This window comes from Scatophagus argus, chromosome 8 (assembly GCF_020382885.2).
Source record: "Scatophagus argus isolate fScaArg1 chromosome 8, fScaArg1.pri, whole genome shotgun sequence".
NCBI lineage: Eukaryota > Metazoa > Chordata > Actinopteri > Scatophagidae > Scatophagus > Scatophagus argus.
Genome location: NC_058500.1, coordinates 3,678,056 through 3,705,661, shown reverse-complemented (window position 1 = coordinate 3,705,661; position 27,606 = coordinate 3,678,056). Strand labels below are relative to the sequence as shown.

General features: G+C 40.6%; 1 protein-coding gene across 1 annotated transcript; it reads right to left on the bottom strand.

The window, feature by feature from the left end:
• Nucleotides 1–7,417: 7,417 nt before the first annotated feature.
• On the bottom strand, nt 7,418–9,103 carry LOC124063439 (probable N-acetyltransferase camello). The gene has a single exon (XM_046397108.1). It carries the CDS (start codon nt 8,289–8,291, stop codon nt 7,587–7,589), a length of 705 nt encoding a protein of 234 aa, XP_046253064.1. The 5' UTR covers nt 8,292–9,103; the 3' UTR covers nt 7,418–7,586.
• Nucleotides 9,104–27,606: the final 18,503 nt, after the last annotated feature.

Below are 27,606 nucleotides of genomic sequence, written 5' to 3'. Positions count from 1 at the left end.
TGGACAATGCTATGCTTCCAACTTTGTGGCAACAGTTTGTTGAAGGCCCTTTTCTATTCCAGCATGACTGTGCCCCAGTGCACAAAGCAAAGCTCCATAAAGACATGGTTGGATGAGTTTGGTGTGGAAGAACTTGACTGGCCCACACAGAGTCCTGACCTCAACCCCATCCAACACCCTTTGGGATGAACTGGAACGGAGATTGTGAGCCAGGCCTTTTGGTCCAACATCAGTGTGTGACCTCACAAATGCTCTACTGCATGAATGGGCACAAATTCCCACGGAAACACTCCAACATGTTGTGGAAAGCCTTCACAGAAGAGTGGAAGCTGTTAGAGCTGCAAAGCTGTCTGTGTGTTTAGAATGTGATGCCATTAAAATCAGTGGTGGTGTACTGGTCATTTGTCCCAATACTTTTGTGTATATAGTGTATATTATAGTCAACATGGATAGATGAAGGCAGCAAGACCTTGGGCACACAGCAACACTCCAGAAGTCCTGCCCCCACACCCAACGTTAGCTAAGCTAAGAAAACACAGCACTTAAATAAGAAAACTTTGAAGTTACTGCAAGGCTGACTAGATCTCTTAGGAGTTAAATGTGTATATTACGAACTAATTTTCCTTTGTGACTGTAGGAAGCCTGTTAGTGGCACAGGACACGGAGGAGAGCATCCTGAGTGCCGTATGTGGTTAGATTTAGGGAGAAGCACCTTGGTTAAAGCCACTGAGAATCTGACCTCAAACTGAGAAAAGGAGCTCTGTTAAGCACTGCAGCGGTGCAGAAGAAGCTGCACAACACATCCCCAGTAATTGAGGCTGACGAGTGGTGTCTGCAGAGGCTGCAGACACTGTCAGGGACACCTCTCACTCAGCCACTGACTGTGTCCTCCCCCGGGAGGTGCTACAGGAAACTGTTCCAGGAACAGCAGGCTCAGGAAGGGCTTCCCCTTGTTGAACTCTGCACTACGCTGATACTACTCTATATACTGTACATTATCACATCCGTAGTGAATCGTATTCATATCATAACCCCTGCTGTTAAGTCTCTAACTGTCTCACCATTTGTACTTTTTATATTTCATACTCACACCTGCACTGCAGCAGCTGTACATGTTCATACTGTATATATCCAGCATAAACTCCACATAGAAGGGCCTAGACCAGGATTCAAACTTAGAACCCTCTTGCTATGAGGCGACAGCGCCAACCATTGCCCCACCATGCCGCCGAGCATATTCATATTGACCCTTTAATGTTGATTTATATCGTAATTATTCTGATCTAATCTTACAGTTGTCTGAATTACACTGACACTGTGATCAACAACAAACTGTTCGAGAGCTATTTACTGTACTGTGAAGGAACTGTGCTGTAGAGCGTATTTTCACTGAGCAGGTACGTTTCTGCTTCATTCTGAGAGAAATTCTGGCCTTCTGTTGCAGAGGTAAGAATCCAACACAGAATGACCCTCAGAGATGCTCGAATTGCTGTGACCACAACACATTGTTCATAAGGATCAAGCAGGTTTGTCAGCTTGTCCAAACATGAACACCCCTGAGAAACAGCTTCATGAAAAATGTAACTTCTTTCTCTGTCTGGGCCTTTCAAATCTCCCATTAAGCTTCCAAAGGCAGTCAATACTGAACACCTGAACTATTTGATTCACAAATCTCACCTTGCACATTCTGCAGTCACACTATGTTTTTGTCTCATCTGGGTGCAGGCAGTGACACTCGGCTCTCCAAAAGACTGCTTCCAAGATTTCTAAACATCCCACCTTGCTCTCTTCTAGTCATGGCTCTTTTTTGGAATATGCACCAGGTGCAGGAATTGCCCATACATGTAAATTGAGTGAAATGAGAACAACAAGAGGTTTGGTTTCAGCCTTGAAGACACAGAAAGGTTGTGCTGAGATATCGGGTATGAGCGGCACAGCTAACGAATGCCTAATCTGTCTTGATATGACAGCTGACATGTATGGAGTTACATAACACATGGCACCCAGCGCTCTGCAAGTGGGAGACGGCGGCGTGTGCTCACAGTCGTTTCCTCGAGGAGAAATCGAAGTCCGTAACTGGTCTCTCTCTCTCTCTCGCTCCGAGCACAAATCTCATCACCCCAGCCTGAGACATTATCCTTTCTCTACTTCAGCACTGTGACACGCGCCAGACGTCCTCGATGCAGCACAACTTAATCCGTGACTCACTGAATGTGCATGATAAAGCACTGTCTTCCAACTTCCTCATCAAATAACTCCAGCAGGTCTTTAGTTAATAAAGGGATCAATCAAAGCTGGATTTTAATGGTTTCTGCTGGCCATCTGTGATGGGGATTATTTTCTTCACTTCCTTCAGTACCTCTGGAAGCTCAGAGATATGATGAAATTATGCTGTATATCATTAGACATTAATGATTTTCAAAATATATTGGATCATGACTTATGCCTGTCAAATCTTGTTAGTTAGGGAGTGTATGGAAATTATTAGGGGGTGGATGTGGGGGCTGGGAATTTATATTATTATGTTAGCCTTGTCCTTGTGAGGCTTGCCATAAAAAAAATGGATTTTGTGTGTGTCGCGGGTTTAAAAGGTGCGTCTGATTGCTGTCTAGAGGAAATGTCTCCAGTGCCCACAACCGTCCAACTCGCAGTGTCATTGTTTTGATTATGACAGACATGTGATGTCACAGTGGCAATTAGCACTGTTGTTTCACAGCCAGAGGGTTCCAGGTTTGAATCCCGGTCTGGGCCCTTCTGTGGCGAGCCTGCGTGGGTTTTCTCCAGGTATGCCAGCTCCCTGCCACAGTCCCAAAAACATGCCCATTAGGTTAATTGGCTACTCTACATTGCCCCTAGGTGTGAGTGTGTGTGGTTGTCTGTCTTTGTGTGAACAGTCCAGGGTGAACCCCGCCTCTCGCCCGTAGTCAGCTGGGATAGGTTCCAGCCCTCCCCCCGGCGACCCTAACGGATAAGTGGTAGAATATGAATGAATGAATGGAGGTGATGTCAAACAAGGCAATCGTTTCAATCACTGATTGCAGCTATGTCTCTTAAAATTAGAGCGTGACTGTATTTTCCCTATTTTGTTTTTCTTGACATGAAAAAGGGAACTTGCTTTGAGAAAATGATGGGACAGCAGTACAGTTTTCAAGAGGAGGGTCTGAAGAAAATATTAAAGCTGGGGAGGGTTTCACCTTTTTAATAAAGTAAAATGCAAGATTCAGCCCCCTCCCCACTTCAATAAACTTCATACGGGCCCTTCAGTATATTCCACTTAAACTTGCATTTCAGTTCTATAGTCACTCTTATTTTATAATATGCAAAATCCTTACTGTGACTGAGATCTAAGTCTCTTGGTTCATTATCCTAAAATATTGCAGAATCATTCTGAGCACTGTGGATCACACTATAATTATCACACTATCTTGTGTATTGGAATGCAGCTATTGAGGGTAACTCAGCATCGAGCCTGAAACATGAAAAAAATTGATTGTCCCATATTTCTTGTAATTACAACAGCTGCGATCAATTTTTCGGTTGTTGTTGTGTCCAATTACTTCCTTGACCAAATCCCCACAGTCCTCTTGTAGTGGAGCTGGAGCTCAGCAAACAAGCCGCTGCCTAATATCATCGAGAACGTTTTTCTACAACGCAGGGTTTCACTGTGGCGTAAATGTATTTTATACCAACTCATTAGCAACATCTAATCCCACATTTATCCCAATAATTTGGCTTCCAATCTTGAATGATAATCAGACGCTCAATGTGTTTAAATACACGTTCTGGTTTCGTACTGTAGGCTACAAGCTAGTTAGCACATCTCCCCTGTTTCTCATACTTCACCTGTTAGTCTCTCACTGCGGTCTAATATTCTGCTCATATAGAAAAGCATATTTATCATTCATGAACCATGCAGCGAATAATTGACCAATTATTCAGTGAAAGGAAGTGCAGATTCTGCATAATGTCAAGTTCCTAAAATGCAGCGAATTGATGGTGCCCGATCTGTTGGTGCAGGTGCATGACGTGCCTTCGTTACTTGTGATTTAATATCCAAAGTAATTGCCCAGGTGCTGTTTTCTGCAGTTAAGTTCAGCGGCACGGCCAGAAAGTTTCTTCCTGTGGTGCAATGGAGGAGATGAAATGTGATTATGTAATGCGGTAGTGAATAGCATATGATGATGTATGATCCAAACAAATCCACTTCTGGCTCCCCAGACAACAGCACATAGGCGACTGGTATCCTGATGCAATTAATCTCCATAATCTTAGCCAATTCAATAAGAGTGCTAATATAGAAAAAGAGACAGACCTGTTTACACACAGGTGCTCTTTGTAATGTTGATTACTTCTTGTTTGTTACTACTTTCAAAGTGTCATCAAAGTTTGCCTTAAGATATGTTCACTTTTTTTTTTCCTATGATAAGTTGAATGACTTCGATCTTGATTCGACTCACATTAACAAAACACCACAACAAACACCTTATGGTGAGAGTGCATGAGCGCGGGAATGCATGAAGTTAATCCCCCTCCCCACACACACACACACACACACACACACACACACACACACACACACACACACACACACACCATCCTACTCTAAGAGTAGCGGACAAAGAGATGTTTTCCAATTGAATTTTTTGAGCTCAACCTTTGATGAGCGTCTCACCTGCTTTATTGATCTCATTTGTTATCTCAAACTGGGAAGACGTCAAGGTCGATAACGGCAGACGGGAGAAGATTCCCCTTCCTTACCAAAGGAAAGAAAGAGAGAAAGAAAGAATGACATAAATAAACAAACAAAATAAATATTTTTGTTAAGTGACTACAAACCTTCAGACGCCCATTAAGTCAGTCATTATGTTAATAAAACCGATTATCTCTCAGCTGTTGCGTGTGTGCGTCCATGAGAAATTAACTTTCACTCTGTAGTTCACTGCACTTGAACATTTGCATCTGGTTTTACAGCATTTAATCAAAGTAGATTTAACATGATTTTCTGTGGTTTTATTACTGATCAACGAGAACAAAAAAGATTTGAATGAATTAGACAAAATACACATTACCAAGCATTTACCAGCACTGACACCAAAGAATCTGTCTGTCTGTATGTCCATCTGCAGTTTGGACACGCGACTTGTTAAATATTAATAAATGTTGAATAACCAGTTGAACAGCCAAACACCAACTCATCCCAGTTTGTACAGACCAGATATGAACAGAAATGGCTCAAACTAACTGACTGAAACAAAATGGTTTTCAATGGTTTTAAAGGTTTTCCTTGCTCGGGTTCTGGTGCAAAAACACATCAGTGTTCCTCTCAGTTGCTACATTGCTCCAGTGATGAAATAAATCCAAGTCCTAACCGTGACATGACCATTTTAAGCTGTAAGTCAAGTGATTCTCCAATTCAGGGAAAAAGTTACAGACAACAATGAAATTCCACGTGGAAGTTAAAATCTGTGTGTCACAGCAATCCTTTTTCCTATTTTTATGATCACCCATCTGACACACAGGGTCCCTCATCATTATCATTATCAATACAACATAGCAGTAATGTAGAAAGTAGATGATGATTAGATGACTAAATAAAATGTTGAAACAAGTTTATATTTAGGCTATTTTGGGTAAGTTAATTGTAATAAAGGGTTAGGATTAAATTTCAAGAATAACTGATAAAAAAGTCTTTGGATCAGTCAACTCATGAAAGAAAATAATCACTGAATTGATAGATAAAAAACGAATCTGTGTCTGCAGAGTCAGTTCTGCGATGCTACGTTTAAAAATAATTATGTTGGTGTTTCAGATCTCTCCAGTCAGATGTCAGTCCAGTTGAGAGCTTGCGGCTGGATTTGAGAAAGGACAGGTGTGACAGAGTTTGAACGGATCTGTAGAGAGTAAAACTCAAAGTGCCCAGATGTGCTGCATTTGCTGCCAAAGGCACATCAACTAAAGCCTGACTTAGAGGGGATGAATACTAACACAAACACGTGTTTTGTATTTTAAATGCTTTGACAAAAGGCCTCTCACTCTGTTGACCAGTGTCAGAAAAGCCACATTATGTCTGATCTGACTCAATGCTGTGAGACAGCGTTGAAACACTCCTGCAGCCACAGCAGTCCTGACTGTTTCGAGAGCAAAGCCTTTTCAGCGAGCACACCAACAAAACTGCAACCGACTCATCCATGGATCATGCGTATGAGAGGAATTACAATCAAGCTGTCGTTAGCTCCAGGCCAATTGTACTGCTAATTGTGAGAGGATGACAACAGGTTGGCCAGCATTAAGGCACATCTTCCTCTGGCTAGTTCAGCACCTGCCTGCTGGCCACCAGCCTAATTTTTTCCTGACAGCCTCAGCAGGAATGATTGATGCCCGAAGGCCTGTGATGGTGCGCGTGTCTCGGTGCCAAGCTGCTCTACCTGTACAGCACTCCCTCTTGAAACTCATTTAGGCCTCGTCTGTCATCGCACACCTTGGTTGTCTTACAGGCCTGTCGTGGACACTCGCTCTTACGAGATAATCAAGTGCGGTGAGGTGCTATTAGTATTTTGGAAATGGAAATCATTCTCGGGGGGTTTTGCTGAGGCCACGAAAGTGAAGAAAATGTGTAAATGTAAGTTGTTTAGCTGATGCTGCACAATGCAAATGTTTCTCAGAATTAGCAACCTAGATTTTTATCTTTTACGTAAAAGACTAATTCCCATGGCCCTTTCACCTCTACTTTGTCCGTTCTGTCTTCACACATATCATAAGACTCTTAAGCTTTCTCCCTATTGTTTAAGTGCTGATAATCTCAGTCTCTGCCTCGTGTACGATGACCTGAATGCACTGCGGTATACCGAACTCTTTATCCTCCTTTTAATGCCACACACATACACATACACAGAGCCCTTTTAGCTCCAAAGAATTTTAAACCTCCCAATGTCCTGATACTATTGCATTTTTCATTGGTATTTTAAGCAAAGAGTTGTGAGGTCTTAGAAGTCAGCTGGCATTAATTCCTCAGAGGCAGCGGGATTCAACTTCTCCCTGGAAAGAGGCTTAAAAGAAAGTTCTCCTGCTAAATTTCTCCTTTCTCACATATATTTTCATATTCCTCAGTGGACAGGAGAACAATAGGTAATTGAATGTGAATGCAGTTTGTTCTGTTTAATGTCCAGTAATTAATTAAATAAAATATCTTATTGAGATGTATTGTTCATCCATATGCAGATAATAAATAAATCCGAGAAGCTGACTGATTGCCTCGTTGTTTTCCATGGTTGTGGGCAACGGTCTGTCAGGGGTGCAGGTGTATACATAATACATCAAGGCAAGAAGAAATACAAGGAAACTGAGGTCATTAATTCTGCTTTTTGAAAAAAAAACAAAAAAACAAAACAAAACATGAAATTTAATGCATTCTTTTCTTTTTCAAACTAACATGATAGCAAGCTAGAGACATGAACATCCAGCTATCACACAACAAGAGATATTTTTGCATTAAATGACACAAGGAAAGCATAAATTAACTGAAGCGCTCTTTATAGGCTGTACGGTTGAGGTTTCATCAGCTGCAGAGGTCTAAAGTCCGTTCTGCATTAAATATACTTCTCCATTCGCATTACATTTATTCTGGCCATTTTGGAGAACCAGCGATTAGCATGTGTGTTACTGTGGGACGCAGTTTGAACAAAACCAAATTTTTGGCACATGGAAACGGCTGCTGTCTGCGGCGAGCTGACATCCAGAGCGAGGTGGGCGTAGCCTCGCTCTTTGCAGAAATCAAGGGCCTTCCTTGTCAGCTGTGAACCCAGGTTTTTACGGCGCCAGGGAAACACCACAACCATGTGGGACATCTCGCCGTAACGCCCGTCTCCAGCATCTTGGGCAAACTCGGCGCCTCCTCCCATCACTCCTCCGTTGCAATCATCAAACCTCTCACCTTCCTCCCCTCCCGTTTTCCCCATCACTGCCACCATCCCAACCACCTTGGACTGGCCGTTGACGTCTGCCTCCGCCACCCAGAAACCGTTATCTGGGTTTTCCAGGTAGTTGGCTTGAATGTCAGCCATGTCTGTGCTCAGCCTCCTCGTTATGTAGCCGTCGTAGATCTCGTGACAGCAGTAGTAAATGAGGCCAGCCCATGCACTGCCAAAGAGTAAAGCTTGGAAGTAGGAGCTGCCTCCAAGCACATAACCAGCCATGGAAATGCTCAGAGCAATGCCAACATGGTCTGGATGGCTCAGGGCCTTGAAGAAAGCGGGGTATACATGTTCAAGTATCCCATCGCGAAAGAGCGACATGACCACATGTTCATCTGAGGCTCTATATTCCCTGATGGAGAACTGACCTGTGTTTCAGAGAGGGAAAGAGGGAGGGAGGCAGGGGGAGAATGAGTCCTCAGTGAGACTAATCTGCCTGTTGTTGCAACAAGAAATTCCTGCTGGATTTCACAACAGGCTCAATAGGCTCATGTAACTTGTTATTGAAAAGAAAAAAAAGAAAGAAAGAAATCAATTCAACTCATAGAGAATCTTACCCTTTTCATTTCTAATTTAACTCTATTCCACATGAATACAAAGCCTGGCATTTGGGTATGACAACCTGAGGTGAAAACCACAATAAAAATGATTATAGCATTGTTTTTCTTTAAGATTTCAAGCGGGAGTCATTCTCAGATGCAATACAATTAGGTCTCAAAAGTGCCAGCGATTAAAATCAAAGCCAGGTGAGATACCTGAGGCAGCGAACAAAAGGCGTTTAGCTTCAGTGAAACTAGTTATGTGTCATCCAGCCATGTCAGTACTGCCATTCATTTACACCCTAGCTGTCCTATTAGTGCTTTTGTTCTTAGTCACTCAAAAAAATCTATAAAAGATTAACTTAATCAGAACATCAACTTACAGATATTTTTCTGGGCCATGCCGACTCTTTCCCCTCGTCTTTCGCTCACTCTGAAGGACTTTAGCGCTGCTGCTCCCCGTGAACTTAAACTACAGATTGTGATAATCAGCCATTCACAAAAGGGATTGAAATTAGTCTGAGCATGCTCACCTACGCACGCACACACACACACTGAGAGTGTGTGTGTGAGAGAGAGAAAGAGAGAGAGAGAGAAACTTGTGGACCTTAAATGACTTTGAAGTAAAACTGCTACTGATTGTGTAAAATATTTATTATACAAGAAATTTTACAGTTAGATTGAGATGATGTTGATTTGAGGAAGCATGTTTTAAGTTTAATTGAAATTATTCACAGTGTTGCTTTGATTATGAAACGTAGAGTTATTTTTCTTTAAAACTTAATTAGCTTAGTCAACAGAGTAAAGAACTCTATCATTAGATTTCTCAAGGAGGATGAGCACAGATCCTGAATATATTAAGTCAGAATACTGAGAAGAATGTGAATCCGGCGCTCGCTCGTTCAAGCGCTTCTTATAAATTTTCCAAGAATAAAATGTTCTTATTAACCTCGTTTTGGGCGCTTCAGTCTTGGCACTGTTCTCTTAGGAGAACTGCTGAGGAACCCCTCACCACCTCTTCCTCGGAATATAAGGTGAAAGTAAAATTAATATTGTCTAGCCCCTTGACATAAAAGTGCTCTATGGCGTCGGTGACAGTGTCTTGTGCAATAACCCGGTGGCCTTCTGACATGATTAAATTTCTTCTGCAGGAGGAGGGCCTTTACACCTGTTTAAATCAATAGCGCTGCCTCATGAATCTGCGAGTGCTGGAAGGTCAAGCGGCTCTGGAACTTTCTCAAACCATTTCACAACCACCACGGGAATTATGAATTGTGCACCCTGCAAGTAAAACCCCTATGAAAAGCTACTGTGATTGCATTCAGTGGTATTTCTTTTGTTTACATAGAGAGTAAAAAAAAAACGAAACAAAACATAAGCTCCTTTCAGATGAAATAGTTACTTAAATGTGACAGCAATTCAATGCGTTGGTCTCATTTCTGAACGAACGAGTCTGTTTTACTTCAAAGTCACAATGGCACTCTTACGAGGTCAGACCTATAGTCAGTAAGTCTGCGTTGAAAGCCGTCAGATTAGCATAAAAGCTTCTGTAGAGCAAGGTTACATACACAATGAAATGTAAAACACACACCTTGTTGGACTGATTAAGTCCCCTATGCTCACTGGAAATAAATTAGTCCAATAAAACTGCAGTAGGCCATGAAACGCTGTGAATGAGCGGCGTTTTGTCGGGAAGGATCCTTCTAATGTTAACTCAGTCTACAAAAATAAACAAGGAGAAGGAAAACTTTGTACAATCACTATAATCAATAACCATAATCAGACCAATAGTCTCACTCCTAATAATTTCAGTTTGTATCCGGCACAAAGGTTCAGATCATAACTCACAGATTTTAATAATCACCTCGTTTGGTAACTCATTGTCGACAGCACTCGAATCACTTAGCCAGGAACTTCTCATAAATGAGTCATTAAGTATTAGAAAAATTCTTATGACAAAGTTGCTTGGACAGAGTAAACTAAGCAAGAAGTTATGACCATTACTTGTATATTTATACAAGCTGTAATCAGGTCACTTTTGAAAACACTGTGTGTCATGGTATGAATTGATTCGGTCCATAATGCTTCATCAATGTTAATACTTATGTGTCACTTGATAAAATTACCTAAGAGTGCTTCAGAGTTGATTGCACATTGTCTCAAAACAAAAAAGTCACAAGAAGACAAGGTTGAAGTTTCCCTGGAAACAAACCACTGCAGGCCAAAAACATGCTCCACTTCTAAAGGGAACACGAGTGGATTGCATTTTTATTCATGGGCATGTACTGGCACAAGGACTGTAAGAGAGCGAGCCTGTTCTGCATGCCTGTCATAGAGCCTCGACGTTACGGGATTAAACCATTACATTATTGAGTTTTCCCCCTCAGATTCAGTGGCTGGCCATCACTTTGAACACACCTCATACGACTTTATTTCTACTCCACTGCCTCTTCAGAATCTTTGGGCTGAATTTGACTTTCCTTGTGCCTTCCTGAGCCTCAAGAGTGAATATAGACAGAGCTAAAACACTCCCCACAGATTTCCATTTAGTTCCAGCTATCATTCATGTAACCCATTTGCTCTTGTATAGAATATATGCTAAGAAATGCTTCAGCCTTTGTGATGTGTTAAGTGCCCCTGTCAAAGTAAAACATGGATATTGAGGTGCACCTCTGATTTTCACCTCTGCAGTACATGAGAGAGGAAGCTTATTCGGTGTTATACACCAGTAATGACTCGTCTGCTACACACGACAGAAACACAGCTCTGATAAGGAAAATGCTTGCAGCATTGAGGAAACTTGGTGGTGATTTCGATTTGAACACTGTATTTATTATTACATGTTTCATGTCTCACTTCCACTGTACTAAAACATCGATTGACAGCCATTTTTCCCCCTGATAAATGAGTCCCCCTGCAAAGCTATTTGAATTTAGGCTCTTGTGCTTAGTTTAAGGAAATGTTTGAGATCAGAAATGTTTGTTTTCTTGCCATGAGTTTCATGAGAAGATTGACACCACTGTCACTTTAACCAGCAGATGACTAACTTAGCTTAGCATTTGGCCTGGAAACAGCCAGCATGACTCTTTCTCAAGGTAACAAAACTAGCACACAATCCCCTGTAAAACTATAAATTGTTGTTTTAAACTTTGGTTTTTGTTCACATTTAACAAACAAGACACATTATGTTACTTGCAAGAGATTTGGAGGTTTTGTTGCCTTCAGATTAGCTGTCACCAGTCTTGGTTTGGCTTTCTTGTTTACAGTTCAGACACAAGAGTGGTGCCTGTTTTCTCATCCCAAATCCCAAAAAGAATTCTAATTCAAATAGTTCCCAACATATCAAACTGTTTTAAGGTTCCAGAAATATTGTGGATGTAATTTAATCAACCAAGTTGGCAGCGACATTTTAAATGAAATCACAAAGTCTCTAATATTTATCCAGAGTGCGTTTTCCTTTGTTTCCCTAAGCTTAACATCACATCATCTCTTTTGTCCTGCAGTTTGTACGGTCACCAGCCACCCAGCCACCTTCCTGAAGACTCTGTGCAGTAAATAAATGGTGTTCTTTATCAATCAAAAGGATTGTTGCTACAGCACATAATCCAGGAAGTGTTTAAGTTGTCTTATAAAGCATAACACTACTGCAACCTTGAAGTTTCTGCACACAAGAGGAGAACAGAGCACTGGGACATTCACGCCTTTGTTCCGTGTTGCCTAAATGCAAATTCTGCGTTTCAACATTTGTGTTTGGCTTTTTTATTCACAGAATGTAAAGCAGTGAGAATCCAGGGAGCACATTGTGATTTAGTTATTATGTAACAGTTTTAGATTATGAGAGAGGGAAAAAAAAATCATAATTAAAGTCTGAAATCACAACAAACCCAAGAGTGGTGGAAGGTTGTCTTCTTTCAAATCTTATTTTAGGATAATCTTACTTTATCACCATCCAAGTCATGCCTCCTTCTTTGTAACTGCTCAGACACTTCAGCTACTGTAAGCAGGTAAAAATGATTGTCTCACCTCAAAGTGAGAATCTGAGGTAATTTTCATGTTGGAAACAACTGGATTTCAGAAAAATACAAAACCCCCCTTAAGGTGCTGCGGGCTACAGTATTTTAAATTCTACTGAATAACAGCAGAAAGCTGTCTAAACACATATATAGGAGAGAGATGATGGGGTCAGGCATAAACAGCAATGCATGAATGAGGGATGATCAGTACTGAACATTACCCAGTTTCCCTCTAAAGCTCACAGGTATTTCATGGCTTTGTATGCAACACTCAGGATTTTATAACAAAACTACAAGTTTTAAAATGACCACAAAAGCCCAGTGAGGATTTCTCTTTACACACAAGACAGTTGGATAGATAAAAAAGTAGTAAATCCACATTATTCTTAGCCATCCATGAGGCTAACAAACGAGTGTGGAGCCAGAGAAAAAGTCAAAGCTATTTGTTCTCTGATGGTCGCGTTTATAGAGATTCTCATGCGATCTCTGGGGTGGTTCCACAGGAAAGGTTATTATGGCAAATCACGTTTGACTTTTTGGGATGCCTTAAAAGGAGGACTCGTGTTGTGATATGCTCAAGAAGACAGCAGAATCACAACAAACCAGATTTTATGAGACAAATTCCTCTGATTGCCTTCCAATAGTGGAACTGATGGAACCAGTGCCTCTAAGAGGGTGACCTAAATACATGTTCATGCTCCTTCAGGGAGCATGACTTTGTCAGCACTATCAGCCTTTAGTTATCAAAAACATTTTGTGTTAAACATGTACAGTCTGTCCTTATGTTGGGTGTACAAGAGGGGGTCACTGGGTGATTCCAACTGAAATGATGCATCCTCTGGGGAGCATGGCTGGCTCTAGCAAATGTCAGCGACACGAAGAGGCTCATTAGTTTCAGAGATATGTTGTTAGAAACAAGATGGAATAAGTTAAAAAAAATCTGATTTGTTGGTTGCGCTATGGCATAAAGTCATTAGGATTTATCCTCTAGGGAGCATGAATATCTCTACAAGCAAAAGTCTGAACTTTAGGAGCAGTTCTGCTCCTAAGACCTGACCAATAGCTTGCATGGCATTACCACAGTGGGCATATGTAGATAAAACAGGTAAATTCTACCACTCTTAAGAGGCGGAGGTACAATGATCTTCCACACCCTTCACTATGACACACAGAAGCAGTTTCTCTTCTGACACTATTAGTTGAAGGATTATATTGTTGATCATTGCTTCCAAAAAGTCACAAACCCATCCATCCATTTCCTATACCGCTTATCCGTCAGGGTTTCGGGGAATTGGAGCCTATCCCGGGTGACTACGGGTGAGAGGTGGGGTTCACCCTGGACCGGGCGCCAGTCAATCGCAGGGCTGACACACAAAGACAGACAAGCCCACACTCTCACACTCACACCTTGGGGCAATGTAGAGTAGCCAGTTAACCCACACAGGGAGAACATGCAAATTCCACAGAAGAGCCCAGACCGGGATTCGAACCTGGAACCCTCTAGCTATGAGGCAACAGTGCTAACCACTGCACCACCGCGCCACCCACCTTCACAAATCATGGTTTTTTTTTTGGTTAAAAGAAAAAAAAAAAAAAATTTACGACATGACAAGACTATCATCATTGCAGTTACAATGTCAACCACTGGCTTGATACCTTGACAGCAACACTGTCTGTTGGTAAGAAACAGGAAACAAACAGCACGTCCAGTGTTTTGTTGACCTATCCATCTACTCCAATGGCCTTTGTGGCTCCACAGCAACATCATCCTCCCAACACATTTTAGAGCGTCTCTGGAGCTTCGATGGTTTTAGCGTTTAGCCATTTGACTGAATTTCACCTCATTCAACATGCTGTGTTGTTTTGGCTTACAATTATGCATCCAAATTTAATATATTCACTGTCCCCCACATCGCTTAATATCATGAACACACCCATTTTGTGTCACTTCATCCATGGGAATATTAGCAAGCCAACAGTGGCAAAACATGTTTGCCTCTAATTAATGATGTTATTGACGTTGTGATATTCAGACCTAACTGATCACTGAAATTATGTGTTTTAATTTGGCGATTTATGTGAATTCTTGAGTACATTTAGATATAAAAATTAAATTACTGTTTTATTTTGTTTTTTGTTTTTTTTTCAAATCTGGCCTGACCTGGTGGCCCTGGTTTAAGTCATTTACAGTTCATATAGACAAACAACCATCATCCTAACCTGCAGACTCCACACAAAGGGGCTCCGGCTGTGGCCAAGAACCTTGTCACTGCGGCAGTGACAAGGTTCTTGGTCTGAACCACCATGATGCACCCATGTACAATTATTGTTTATTTACTCTAAATAAATTCCTCAAAGCAAACATTTTTTTTTTTTTTTTAAATCGTTGGGTAAAGGTGGTCTGTTTGCTCTTCTCCTGAATACAGATTGGGCGATAACAAAAGTCTTTTCAGCAGAACTATTGTGTGGCTCATGCTCATCCCGGGCTCTCTGGGGACTGCTGGGTTAGAGAGGGAAGCTGCAGCAGCAGCAGCCTGAAACTAAACTCCATCTATCACACTTATAAAGCTGCCCACCTCCATCTAGCCACCAATATGCCAGGAGATGTTGGCAATTATAGAGGGATTTTGCAACATGATAAAGCTGTGAATAATCATTGGCTTACTTTTATTAGGAGTAGTTGGTGTTGTTTAAGGTTATTTATTGAATTGAAGACATGACTCAAAAGAATGTGAGTCCCTACATGTCTGTGATGTTTTTAAGCAATTTAATTTGTCACAAGGAACATTCTGAAAAGCAGCATCTTCAGGAAACCCAAATAAAGCAAAGGATGGGGCACTCAGGACAAAAGATATGACAGTAGGAAGGTAAACAGAGAAACACACGATATTTCATTCGCACATCTGTAAACACTAATGTGGAAGAATGAACACGGTGGGCATTACTTCTCGGCTATTATTACACGAGCTTTCTAATACTTGATTTTAAATACAGGACTCACCTCAAAAACCCTTTTAATGAAACACTGAAGGGAAAAGAAGGAAGATTTGGATTTCTTTTCAACATTTAACTTTTCTGCTTTCCTGTTTTGATGACAGCTGCTGAGAAATCAACACAGATAAACTTCTGCACGCAAGAATTAACACTGCATTTATGTACTGTATGAGTTAGCAAGCTTATCACAAAATCATAACCGGGGACTAAAAGAGTACAGCTGTGATTATCACACCCACTTTGAAAAATAAGAAAGATGTTTGTCAGGTTTTTTTTTTTTACACTTTGTCTGTAATGCATTGATTTGTGCATCTTAGCTTTATTCCACTTCCATCTAACAACAACCATCTAACCTTTCTGACTTTACTTCTTCTCCCCTCTCCACTCTGTTTGTCAAGGTTTTGACCATTCACCCATTTTAATATCATTATTATTCATGTGCTCCTTCTACCCACAAAGTTAAATTTTGTCATTTTCTGATGTTAATGCACGACAGTCTGATGGAATGCCCTGTTTAATGTTAATTTTACACGGTCGTGCCGACAGAGAAGTAGAGTCTATTATTGGCACTTTCAGCTATTTATTTTTCCATGACCTGGTAGTGCTCTGAGTTCATTTAAAAGTAAACAGCCTGCTGTTCGACTGAGAGGGTTTTAAAATGGATTCTGCCAAACTGTATCCCAAAACTGGATTAGATGTAGATATGATTAAAGTATAAAATGTTTCTATGCATCAAATCATTTGCTTCAATATAACATATTACAAATCTTGCTTATCCCACAGTGCACAATGCATAAGTGTGCAAGTTTTTTGTCTTTTGTCAAGGTGAAAGCGCTATTTGACAATACGAATTAAACTCTGAGATTGAAGGGTTGAATAAAAAAGCTATTTATTATATGAACTTGTTGTACTTTTGAGTATATTGTTAATCATCACTGTTTTGGCGAGTCTCCCGAAACAGGACTTATTTTAAAAAGGAAACAAAACTAAATAAGACATCATCACCACGGCATCCTGCTGCTCATCGCGGCTGTACAGTAAAGATTGTCCAAGTGACCTTCACTCCAGCCAACTTCAACGTAGCTCCTTTTTTAAGTTGAACTGTAATTACTGAGGCAGATGCACGAGCAACTGCTGCATCCTGTTGTCAGATGGTTCGGATCATCAGGGTCATGTGTTTATAGTTAGAAATTCAACTAAGATGGTATCTGAAAATACCTGAATTTTCATCCCCAGATTTACTATAAGCTACGCAACTTAGAGAGTACTCTCCAGCAACATTTGCAATCTCATCTGCTCCAAATCTAAGCTTTCAAAATAGCGTTAGGTGAGCAACTGCTGAAGTGCCATTTATATGCAGTAATCATTTTAAACAAACAAAACATTTTATCAAAGAGAAAAAAAAAACAAAAACGTAAACAACGTGATTCAGACCCTCAATGGAACAAAACTTTATAACAAGTAAAAGCCCTCCAAATACACAAGTAGACTGAGCAAAATGTAATTAAAATATATTCTATGGACAAAAGTATTCAGACAGAAGCCGTTATGGGCCTGTTTCTCAGGGTTTGGGCTCGGCCCCTGACTTCCAGTGAAGGGAAATCTTAATGCTTCAGCACACCAAGACATTTTGGACAATGCTATGCTTCCAACTTTGTGGCAACAGTTTGTTGAAGGCCCTTTTCTATTCCAGCATGACTGTGCCCCAGTGCACAAAGCAAAGCTCCATAAAGACATGGTTGGATGAGTTTGGTGTGGAAGAACTTGACTGGCCCACACAGAGTCCTGACCTCAACCCCATCCAACACCTTTGGGATGAACTGGAACGGAGATTGTGAGCCAGGCCTTTTGGTCCAACATCAGTGTTTGACCTCACAAATGCTCTACTGCATGAATGGGCACAAATTCCCACAGAAACACTCCAACATGTTGTGGAAAGCCTTCACAGAAGAGTGGAAGCTGTTAGAGCTGCAAAGCTGTCTGTGTGTTTAGGATGAGACGTCATTAAAGTCCCTGTTGGTGTACTGGTCATTTGTCCCACTTTTGTCTATATCATGTATCTAAAGTACTCTCCACACAGAATGCACCTTCTCAGTGTGTTTCAGTTTCAGTTTGTTTCTTTTTTCTTTCATTTTTTTAATGGGTCCATGAATGGTGTCACACCTGTTCAGTACTATAACATGATTATACAACTAAAATGTGTTCTGACATCCATGTGAGGCATGAATGAAGACTCGTAACTGAACGTTCACCTAACACAGTTTTCTCCAAGCCCATAAACTGCAGTAAAATAAATGAATTTCTATATCCAAGAAGATTTATTTCATTTTTCTCCAAGAATGTAAACACTTGATAAAATATTAATTGATTTACGTCCTACTACATTTCTTTTTGTGCAGCAGGGTCCAATCTACCCCTCAGAGACACAGCCAATTCAAAGAGGTTCAAAGACAGATCACACTGCGCAGTTTACAAACGCATGATTGGAAGATAAAGATATATGTCACGACGACGGAGGCTGAAATTCCTGGGACGCAGTGATTTATAATCCTTTTGTACCGGGAGCCTCTGTAGGCAGCAAACACAGGTGTGTCTGGTGCAGTATTTTATTGCTGATAACATGCATTTCTCACTACAGGGTTTGCTTTTTCAAAGCTCCTCACAGTCAGCTCAGTGTGGATCACTTTCCATTGCTGTGACATGAAGTGCATTCAGTGACACCTTTCAAAATTCACGAACTGTTTTCTCACTCAAACTTAACCACCACCAGAGCTCTGTATTTACACTCCAACGCATTTTGCATACTATCTGTGAAAGCTGTTAAATTGTTCAAAACAGAACATTAAAGTGCAGTGCAGTGTTGCTCGATATCAAATATCTATCTATCTATGTATTTATCGAATAATCTACATCTTAAAAGATATGAAATAGAGAAGACTGAGAGAAGCTGATTCCTGTTTTAGCAAAGCAGCCTCCTCTGTGATTATGCTTTTCAGCTGTAAAGGGACATTTCTCTGAAATAAGTTTTTCTCCTCAACGCCACAAAGGACCTCACGCTGTCACTTTCTTTAGTCTGGTAAAGCTGTTCTCCTGGCTAATGATAGTCATTAAGTCACAAGTGTTGTTACAATGTGAAAGCATCAAACAAGCATATTATTTCACTGAGATGTATGCACTTTGAAATAATAAAAGGAAGTTAAATTGTATGTAAGATGCATGACACAGCAGTTTTCTACCAGGAAGTTATAGCAAAAACTGTGATTAGATCTATAAGGCGGTGAAGAGGTCATGTTGCTTCTGCAGCTATTTGGTTTAATCAAAAATAAAATTGACAGCCAACTTTGAAGACATCAGCCATTTTGTTGTAGTTCTTCCACTTGTAAGTGTTTTCAGGCCGTTTTATAATTAGTGACAAAGTTCTACTGTCGGGAGACAAACTGACAAATTCAGAGACAAATTCACTGTTGAGCTGAACTTTCTGTTTAAGAGAACCATGTGAAGACATTTTTTTTTTTAAAAAAGGGAACTTCAAATGGAAAAATGTGTGTTACAAATTATAGAAAAAAAGTGATATTGTTTTAATGTGGTAAAAGCAAAGGTAAAAAGGGATATTCTTAGATGTGTAGATGCTAAATCAGTTTAAGGGCTGAGATGCAATAACAGCAAATCTAATAACTTAACAAGGGGCGTTTTCATATCAGAGGAACTGCGTCAAAGTCATAAGAACATACTTCCAAGAACTCTCATTAAATTATGTCTGCTCTGCAAGAACTGGGAACAATCATTCTCGGGAACCTTGAACTCTTTATTCCAGAAGTAAGTGTATGCTGATTGGTTGAACACATGAGGCAATGCAACGCCGCCTACTGTCATTTTCAAACACCCGTGTGAAATGTTAACCGAGCACAGCAGGTAACGGTAGCCTTTAAATAAAAGTAACAAAACACATACAAACGTCTGACAGATTGTTGTTGTAGTTGATGTTACTATACCAACTGCTGACTTGCTTACATCACCTGAGTGTTCCTGCCGGCAGCACGACTGCAAAGAGGAAAAAAGCCCTTTAAGGTATTCAGCTCTCAGGGGAGCTTCCCAGTTGCACTGCAAATCTCGTACAAACATACACAAGGACATCCTTATAGCATCACCGTCGACTGCTGTGTGTCTCTGCACTCTGCTTGTTGTTGTCGGGTACATGATTTTTGACGTGGTTGAGCATATCTCAACCTTCCACAAACCATCTGTAACCTGTTGACCAATGTATTTTACCTCACTGCTCAGGAGCATTTTGAATCATGTGGAGTTCAGGAAATACAACATTTTGATCATATTCATATCTAACTGCCCATTTACGAGACCCCCCTCACTCAAAAGGCAATGCTTCAGTGCTTTGAGCTCAGCATCCATAAGCAGGCACACCACAGGAGTGCACCCTGAAGCGAGATCAATGGGTTAGCAAAGTACCAGTATGTTGAGCCTAAAGCCAGTTTTCAGTGGGGTGGTTTGCTTTTAAACCGGTTAGATCACCTTGGCGTTTTATGCCTGACGAGGTTATGCTGAGACTTTCAGCTGTGAAGAGCGACACCCTTCTCTTCCTGACGATACTCTCCGTCAGCGATACTCAGCTGAGGGAATATGTTATCATATGCAAATTGTTGAGCTGTATGTTAATAAAGCCACCAAACAAAGCTGTGCAATTACAGAAACACAAACTGCAAGCATCACATTATGCTTTTTTTATGTATGGAGGTTCACTGGAACCCACATACGCTGCAGTAAATTCAGCTGTTGCTGATTTTTTGAAATTTAAATTTTACATGTCACCCAAACTAAAAGAACAATGAAGGCACAGAAACTATCGACCCCTTTGGATGACGTTTTTGTTTGGTCCTGCTTTGCTGCCTACTCTCCTAATATAGCAGTGATAATATGTTAGTCAATCAGTAGCCTAAAGTTCAGTTAACTTGGCCAAAAACTGAACCACGTACCCTTCACGATGAGACGGTGTGAGCCTTCACTGAACTGGCATGTCAAGACTTTTTTCTCTGCACGTTAACTGCTGACAGTCTTCATAAGAGTGACACATGCTAAATCAAATTATGATTTTCTCTAATAAACATCCAAATACAGAAATAGATAACATTTCAGCTGTATTTTTATTTAAAACAAAAGACTCAAGAACTGCAATACCAGAACAGTGTTGTTCTACTTGATATGTCATAGATCATCAGAAGACACTGACTTTTTGCCTTGATATGCAACAATCGGCCCACATTTGATTCATTTAGCGCATGAATCTGCTCCTGGGGATCAATAATCTTTGTGATATACTTATATATTAGATTTATATTAGTTTAGAAAACTAACACTGTGAAAACCTTCACATCTGAAATAAAGGGACAAAAAGATGCTCATTATTATTTCAATAGGATTCCATGTAGATACTAATAACAACGTAACAGTCAACTTCCTGTCATTAGTCTCAATGCTGAGGCCCCAGCCAACGACATTACATCATTAATGATTAGATCATTTTCATTGTTCCAAAATATTTAAGCTCGCGTGTCTGACAAAGACCAACTCACGATCTCCAGAAACCTTTTCAGCCGCAGCCGCGCATTGCATGCAGGACTCGTGTGTGTGGCTAAGTGACACGATCCAGGTTGTGTTGCGTGTTTTCCGCTGCTGAGCTTCATCCAATGAATTCACTTGTGACCAGGCTGGATGTAATTGTACTGCAGTATTATGCATTCCTCTGCGATGCCTTTTTGATGGTATTCTCCTCTGAGCTGGTCGAGTGGCCTAATTGAAAGTATTCAATAGACAATTTATTGGCAGGATGACTTCTGCTTACTGGCACACGTCAAAGTTACATTTGCCAGTTGGAGCCGACCGACGTGTTGAAACCAAAACCGAAGTGAAAACACAGCACAGCACCCGCTGATGTGTTAATAGAAGAGATCCAGCAGCAGGATCAAGGTGAACAGCACACACAAACATCACAGCTTTTAATGGAATTCACTAAACCACATGAATGAGAAATGAGGATGTATAACAAAATTCACTAACAATACAACACTATACGGTCTGATGAACCTTTTTACCGCTCATCGACAAGGCAGGTGCTGACGTCGTTTGTGCTTAAATCTGGCTTGCTGTTGTCTAATTAGTTAACTGGATGAAAAATGGACAAGTCATAATTCATCCTTGTTTTCCCCCGTCTGTTTGCCCACGTTAATTATGTTCTGTGTATGTTTTAAAGAAGAGGGGAGAACACGAACACTAGAGCGATTAGAGAAATCACAGAAAATGTCACCTTAAAGAACGAGTATATAAAACCAATCTTTTGTGCTGTTATTTGCTGTTGTTGTGACCATAAATTGAAGCTAATTGGGTGACAGGAGAGCTGAGTCGGTGCAACACTAATATGACTGAAGGATCATTGGTTTAAATCTCTACTTGGGGAAAATCCTGTTCATCCTTCTGCAGTAAATACCATTAGACTAACGCTGTGCAATGCACAGAACTTTAGATTGGTCTGCTGAAGCTGCCCAGCGGTCATCAGATCAGCGTTTGTAGTGGGACTAAAACACCAAGGCTGTGGTGCCCTGTGGTATGTGCGAGTACAAATAACATTCCCTTACTGTGGGAATTGAAATATGACGCAAACACCTTAATAGCAAACAAGACTAAGAGGCTGCCACCTGCTCTGTGAGGCGCCACTTTGGCACAAATGGTTTGAGCTACAAGCTAACGTCAGCATGTTAACATGCTCGCATTGCAGAGAAAGTTTGCTAATTAGCAGTTCTGAAAGTCTAAATTTCTGGACAATTTAAAATCTTGACCTGGTTATACCAGCACTAGATGATAGGGGGATTACCAGTGTGAGGAGGACATGAATGTCTGTTTGAAACGTGTCTTCCGTCCATGCATGTGTTTTTGAGATAGTTCAACCTCACAGAGGAAAGTGAGAAGATCACAAACATTTTTGGGGCTGAATCCTCTGGGGAACATGAATATCTGTGCAAAATTACATGAAAATTCATGACACTTTAGACTGAGGTGGTGGACTGATGGACCAACATTCCTCTAAACCACAAAACTAGTGTGGCTAAAACAAACTTCTCAGAGTTTGAAATGTAAAGGTTACATAAAATCCATGTAAATTCCCTAATCAGAAGCAAATATTTGGTAAGACTTCAGCTGCCCATCACTTTTAAAGAGAAATTGATTCAAACTGCCTCCTTCCTTGGATGTGTCAGTTTCTTCAAGGTCTCTGCAATGTAACTGACATAAATTTATGCTTCAGTAATGATATTCATTGAAATATCTGAAGGCGCTCTACTGTCTTTCATATGGTAAGCCATTTGTGGTCTATTGTTCTGCGGTGGATATGGAAATGCATTTATAAATTACTGATTAAAGTTAGTAACTGATGACGACTTACAAGCTTGGACTCCCACACGTTTTGGGCATTTCAGACGGAGGCTTGATGATACATAAGTGAAAGTTTTAATTTTCAATTCAGCAATTCATAAAAGATAGATAAACAAATCTTTAAATAAACCACTGGATGTTGGCTCTGGGACACAAATTTGTTTTCCGAGCACTTAGAACTCCTGATTGCTGCACTGATGCCACACACACACACACACACACACACACACACTCGTGTGTGCTCGCAGAGGGATCAGTCCACACAAAGACTCGTCTTCATCATTCAGATGATTCATACTCTGCCACAGCGGAATTGCGGCTTTATTGTCTTGCTGATCAACTTGACAGACAGTAATGAAATGAATGACAAACGATATCCCAGCATCCTTCTCAGCCTCAACACATCAGTCCAGAGTCCCTGTCCACGAGAAGCCAGGGAGCGGAAGCCACTGTCAACGAATTCATTAGCCTTGAGAGTCTTACAGAAAAACCAGCTCTCGGTCCATCTGCACTTTGATTTGCCTCTAAGAAATGCGTTCGCACAGGTGCATGGCCGCATTGTGCCTCTTGCGGCCCACGACACATGGTCTTTACACCGCACTCAATCTCGCTTTATGCTTTTAGGCTTCTCTGCTAGACCTTCTCTCTCACAATCTGTTGCACTACAGCTGTCAAGGCTCAGGATGTTCATATCCTGTCCCATCACTCAGAAATTTAGTTGGGTTTTCAAGCGTAGTTGACAGGGGTATCCTGGTGGTCCTGGTCTCTTACTATCCCTGTAACCTGCTGACAAATTGCTCAGTTAATCACTTTGTTCAGTCTGTCAAATCTTACAATACACTGAAAAATCATCACCATTTCCTAAAGCCCAAAGTGGCATCTTCAAATGTCAGGCCTTGTCCCACCAACAGCACAAAGATTTAATTCACAATGATATGAAACAGAAAAGCTACAAGTGAACATCACGATAAGAGCAAAGCAGCTGCTTGACGATCGATTAGTTGCTAAGTCGTTTCAACTGTCTGAGGCAGGTAGCACATAATTCAATCCGACAAGGCGGTCATGTCCAGTCTTTATGTGAATTGTCCAATGAAGACAAAACACAGCAAGAAAATACTTCTAGTTTCCTTAAAGGCCACCACGTGGAAAAACAGAGCTCTGTGCTGATGACAAAAAGAAGAAAGTATTTTCTTTTAAAGCGTTAAGGGCCATGATGAGAGCTGCAAGACCTTTGACGGGTGGCGTGTTGCATTGGTCCTTCGAGGTGTCTCCTCGCTTGTAATGAATAGAAGCTGGCTGAGACAGAACAGCCGTAAGTGAAGAAGAATGGCTGTGGTTGCTATGGATTTTTCAAACCGTCCAGGTTGACTCTCCTGACATTTAAGCTAACATACAGAGACAGTGAGCAAACACAATTTTTCACTGTAGCACAAGAGCAGAAAATGATGAAGTGTGCACAAACTCTTTGTGGAGGACCTCAGCTGTACAGGAAGATCCTGCGCCGGTTACCAGGCTGTACTTTACTGACAAAGCAGAGGGAGGGGGGTGATTAAAAGGTCTCGGCATAATCACACATTTAACCTAAGTTTAACGGCATCCTCCATTTATTCCTGTATCTTCCTCCACATCTCATTTATAATTCTTATAATTAAGCTGGACGTATTTCAACAATACTTGCAATGTGTAGCCATACCCAATAAACTCTAAGAGCTCATCTTGATGCTGGCTGAAGCTGCTTGATTTCACTGTGAAATTACTGGGGAGACAGAGACACCCTCTGGTCTGTTCCTGCACTCAGCCTGAGTTTAAAACAGCCAATCACATACGTGCTGCCTAAAATTCAGATTGTGTTCGCATCATCTTTTAGCCTAATTAGTAAAAATTTCTACAGCTGTAATGGAAGGAAATCGATAAATCATCAGACTCTGGCGGAGTGCATCCCATTTTATTTGACAGTTTAGTGATTCTGGCTGCTTCAGCGAAAATCATACCAATTTAAAAGCCGTCAAAGAGTTCTCAAAGTTCAGCACGACTGTGGACAGTTGATAAATATCAGCATCTGTGTCATTAGAGAGGGAGCAGGGGAATAGGAGGACAGATAGCAATGAGCAGATAAAGAGACACAGAGAGGGAGGGAAGGTGCAGAGAGTAAACAAGGCCATCTGGGAAATAAGTCCAGTCATTTCCACGTGTGCTCCTCTGAGCCGCGGTTTAACAAGCTGCGCATAAAGACGAGCCTGTGTGGGCGGAGTTCCTCTTAATCATGGCTACGAATGTTCAGCAGGGAGCCCAGCAGGAGGAGAAACTTGTTAATTGAGATCTTGATCCTCCAGAGTCGCCTGCTTTAACTTCAAGCTCTCAATTTCGTTTTTTCCCCCCCAGATATTTTATTAGCTCATGCAGTCCACACTCCAGGGCACAATTTAATGAGGTTTGTGCATTGTTGTTATTTGTGGGAGCCACCAACCATCCAGCATATATAGAGAAATATCAGATGGATGAAGCCAAGATATTCACACAGAAAAGAAGGTTTCACCTGAACTCATTATTTTAATTGTGTGCTTTAAGAGCATTTGATCCACGGATCGATTTGCTGCAACGCTCATTTACAATAACAAAACAGATGCATTTTTATCCGCCTGGCTCCTCTGTTGATCTTCTGCATATTCAGCAGCCCACACAGAAAACACCACACGTGCAAATGATTTGCGTCTTCCAAGATCTCGATTCTTTGTCATTTCCGTATCAGGGTGCCATCATATTGCAACGCAGTCTTTCCTCTAGTGCAAATCTTTTAAGTTTGGGCCTCAGGCTACTTTTATGGGTCAAATTGAATTATTGTTACCTCCTTCCTCCTTCTCTCTCTAGCGTTCGTGTTGCACTCCCGTTAGCTCTAATCCACACACGAATGTTTAGTCCAACTGATGATGCATTTACTTGAGTTCATGTAATTACTGGATATTATTTATTCCTATTTTTTTTCCCTGATGCAGTACTAATTTATTCCACAATTATTTGCCTCTATGGGTAGTTCTTGGATTGAATCTAATTAATGTCATTGTTTAATTTTTGCAGCAAAACGACATAAGTTATTTTATCCATTATGGCTGCGAGTGTGTTACTGTTTAATATGCAAATAAAAACTAAATCACAAATATTCATGTGTTGTGTATTGATATCTTGGATATAATAACAAGTCCTGATCATGTTCTATCTAATGTGGCCACAGGAAGTCGTTTGGGTTACCATTAAAGGCGCCTTTGATCTGCCAACTCCTCTGATCATCAGTTTATCTCAGCCATGTGAAGATTTCGTTTACTGTGTGAATAATCAGTCACTTCCTGAGGGGAAAACCTTCAGGAAGGAAACTGCTTTTTGCTTTGCGTATGTTTAGTTTTTTTAAAAAAAAAAAGGCAAAGAGGTCAAAGTATTTATATTTCACGAAACAAATAAAAATAAAAAGATTAAAGGAAAATTAAAATCTCCACAGATTTGTGTAGGATTCTAATTGGTTTCATTAATTAATCATCATTAATGATTAATCATCTCACAGCCCCTCCTGATCTACCTGACTGTATGTGAAGCAGTTAAAACCAGTTTAACTTCACACTGATGCATCAGTATTAGTTATTAACACATATGTCCATCAAAAAGGAATTCTGATTCTGAAAAGCTCCACCTTTACTTTAATGAATACTTCCTCTTCCACTAGAAAAATCACCATTTGTTGAAATCTTATTTGACTATTTGCTGTTTTCTGAACAGATTATCAGTCTGAAGAACAGCTGCTTGTAACCACATATGAGAAGAACTACAATCTGTTGCCACCACAAAAAAAGACAGAATGTGAGAGTCTAAACAAACCAAAGCCAAAGATCAAGACGAAAAACATCAAGTCTCTAAATATTTGGATCCACTTTATCTCAGTTTGCTGCTCAATTTCTGAAGGAAGATTCACTGGCTCTAGAAAATTTTAGCTTTTCATTTTAAGTTGTGTGTAAAAGATAACAAACATGTGGATCAGTAACAGATGCCACTAATTTAATCAGCTTGAGTTGGTCTGGTTAACACCAAAAAAAATTGAGGTCAAAGCAGATGAAATACTTTTGACAAATGTAACTTTTCACTCATTAATGCACAGAACGCCGGCTCGTCAAAGAGGCACGTGGTTAACTTCATCCGACCTTTTTAGCCAAACACGTTGAGTTCACACATAAAACCTTGTAAAACACTACACGGCTGTTTGGTGTGGCTTCAGAGCCTCCATCACAGACGAGCGACGCTTCTCATTAGTACACAGATTACATTAAACTCTTGTTGCACCTACCTTCAAGCCCCTCCTCTCCACGCCAAAGTGGCGACAGGAAGTTAAAACTGAAAACTATTGACACTGAAAATACACTGACAGTATTTTTAAAAAATGAAGAAAAAAAAATCAGAAGGCTGTCACTGATCAACATCAAAAGTCTGTGCTTAATTTTTGGTGAAATGTGTTCTGGCATTATTATGACCTTTTTTTAAAAAATGTTTTTTATCAATGTGCCAATGTTTCCTTTCTCAGTTCATATTTTCTTTTTAGTGTCAAATTTTATTTTTGAAGTTCCAAAATTCCTCATTTATTCTACTTTACATTAAATAAGGGACAAATTAAAA

Coding starts and splice junctions, on each gene's coding strand:
- LOC124063439 (XM_046397108.1), bottom strand. CDS start 8,291: ATGTCGCTCTTTCGCGATGGGATACTTGAACATGTATACCCCGCTTTC.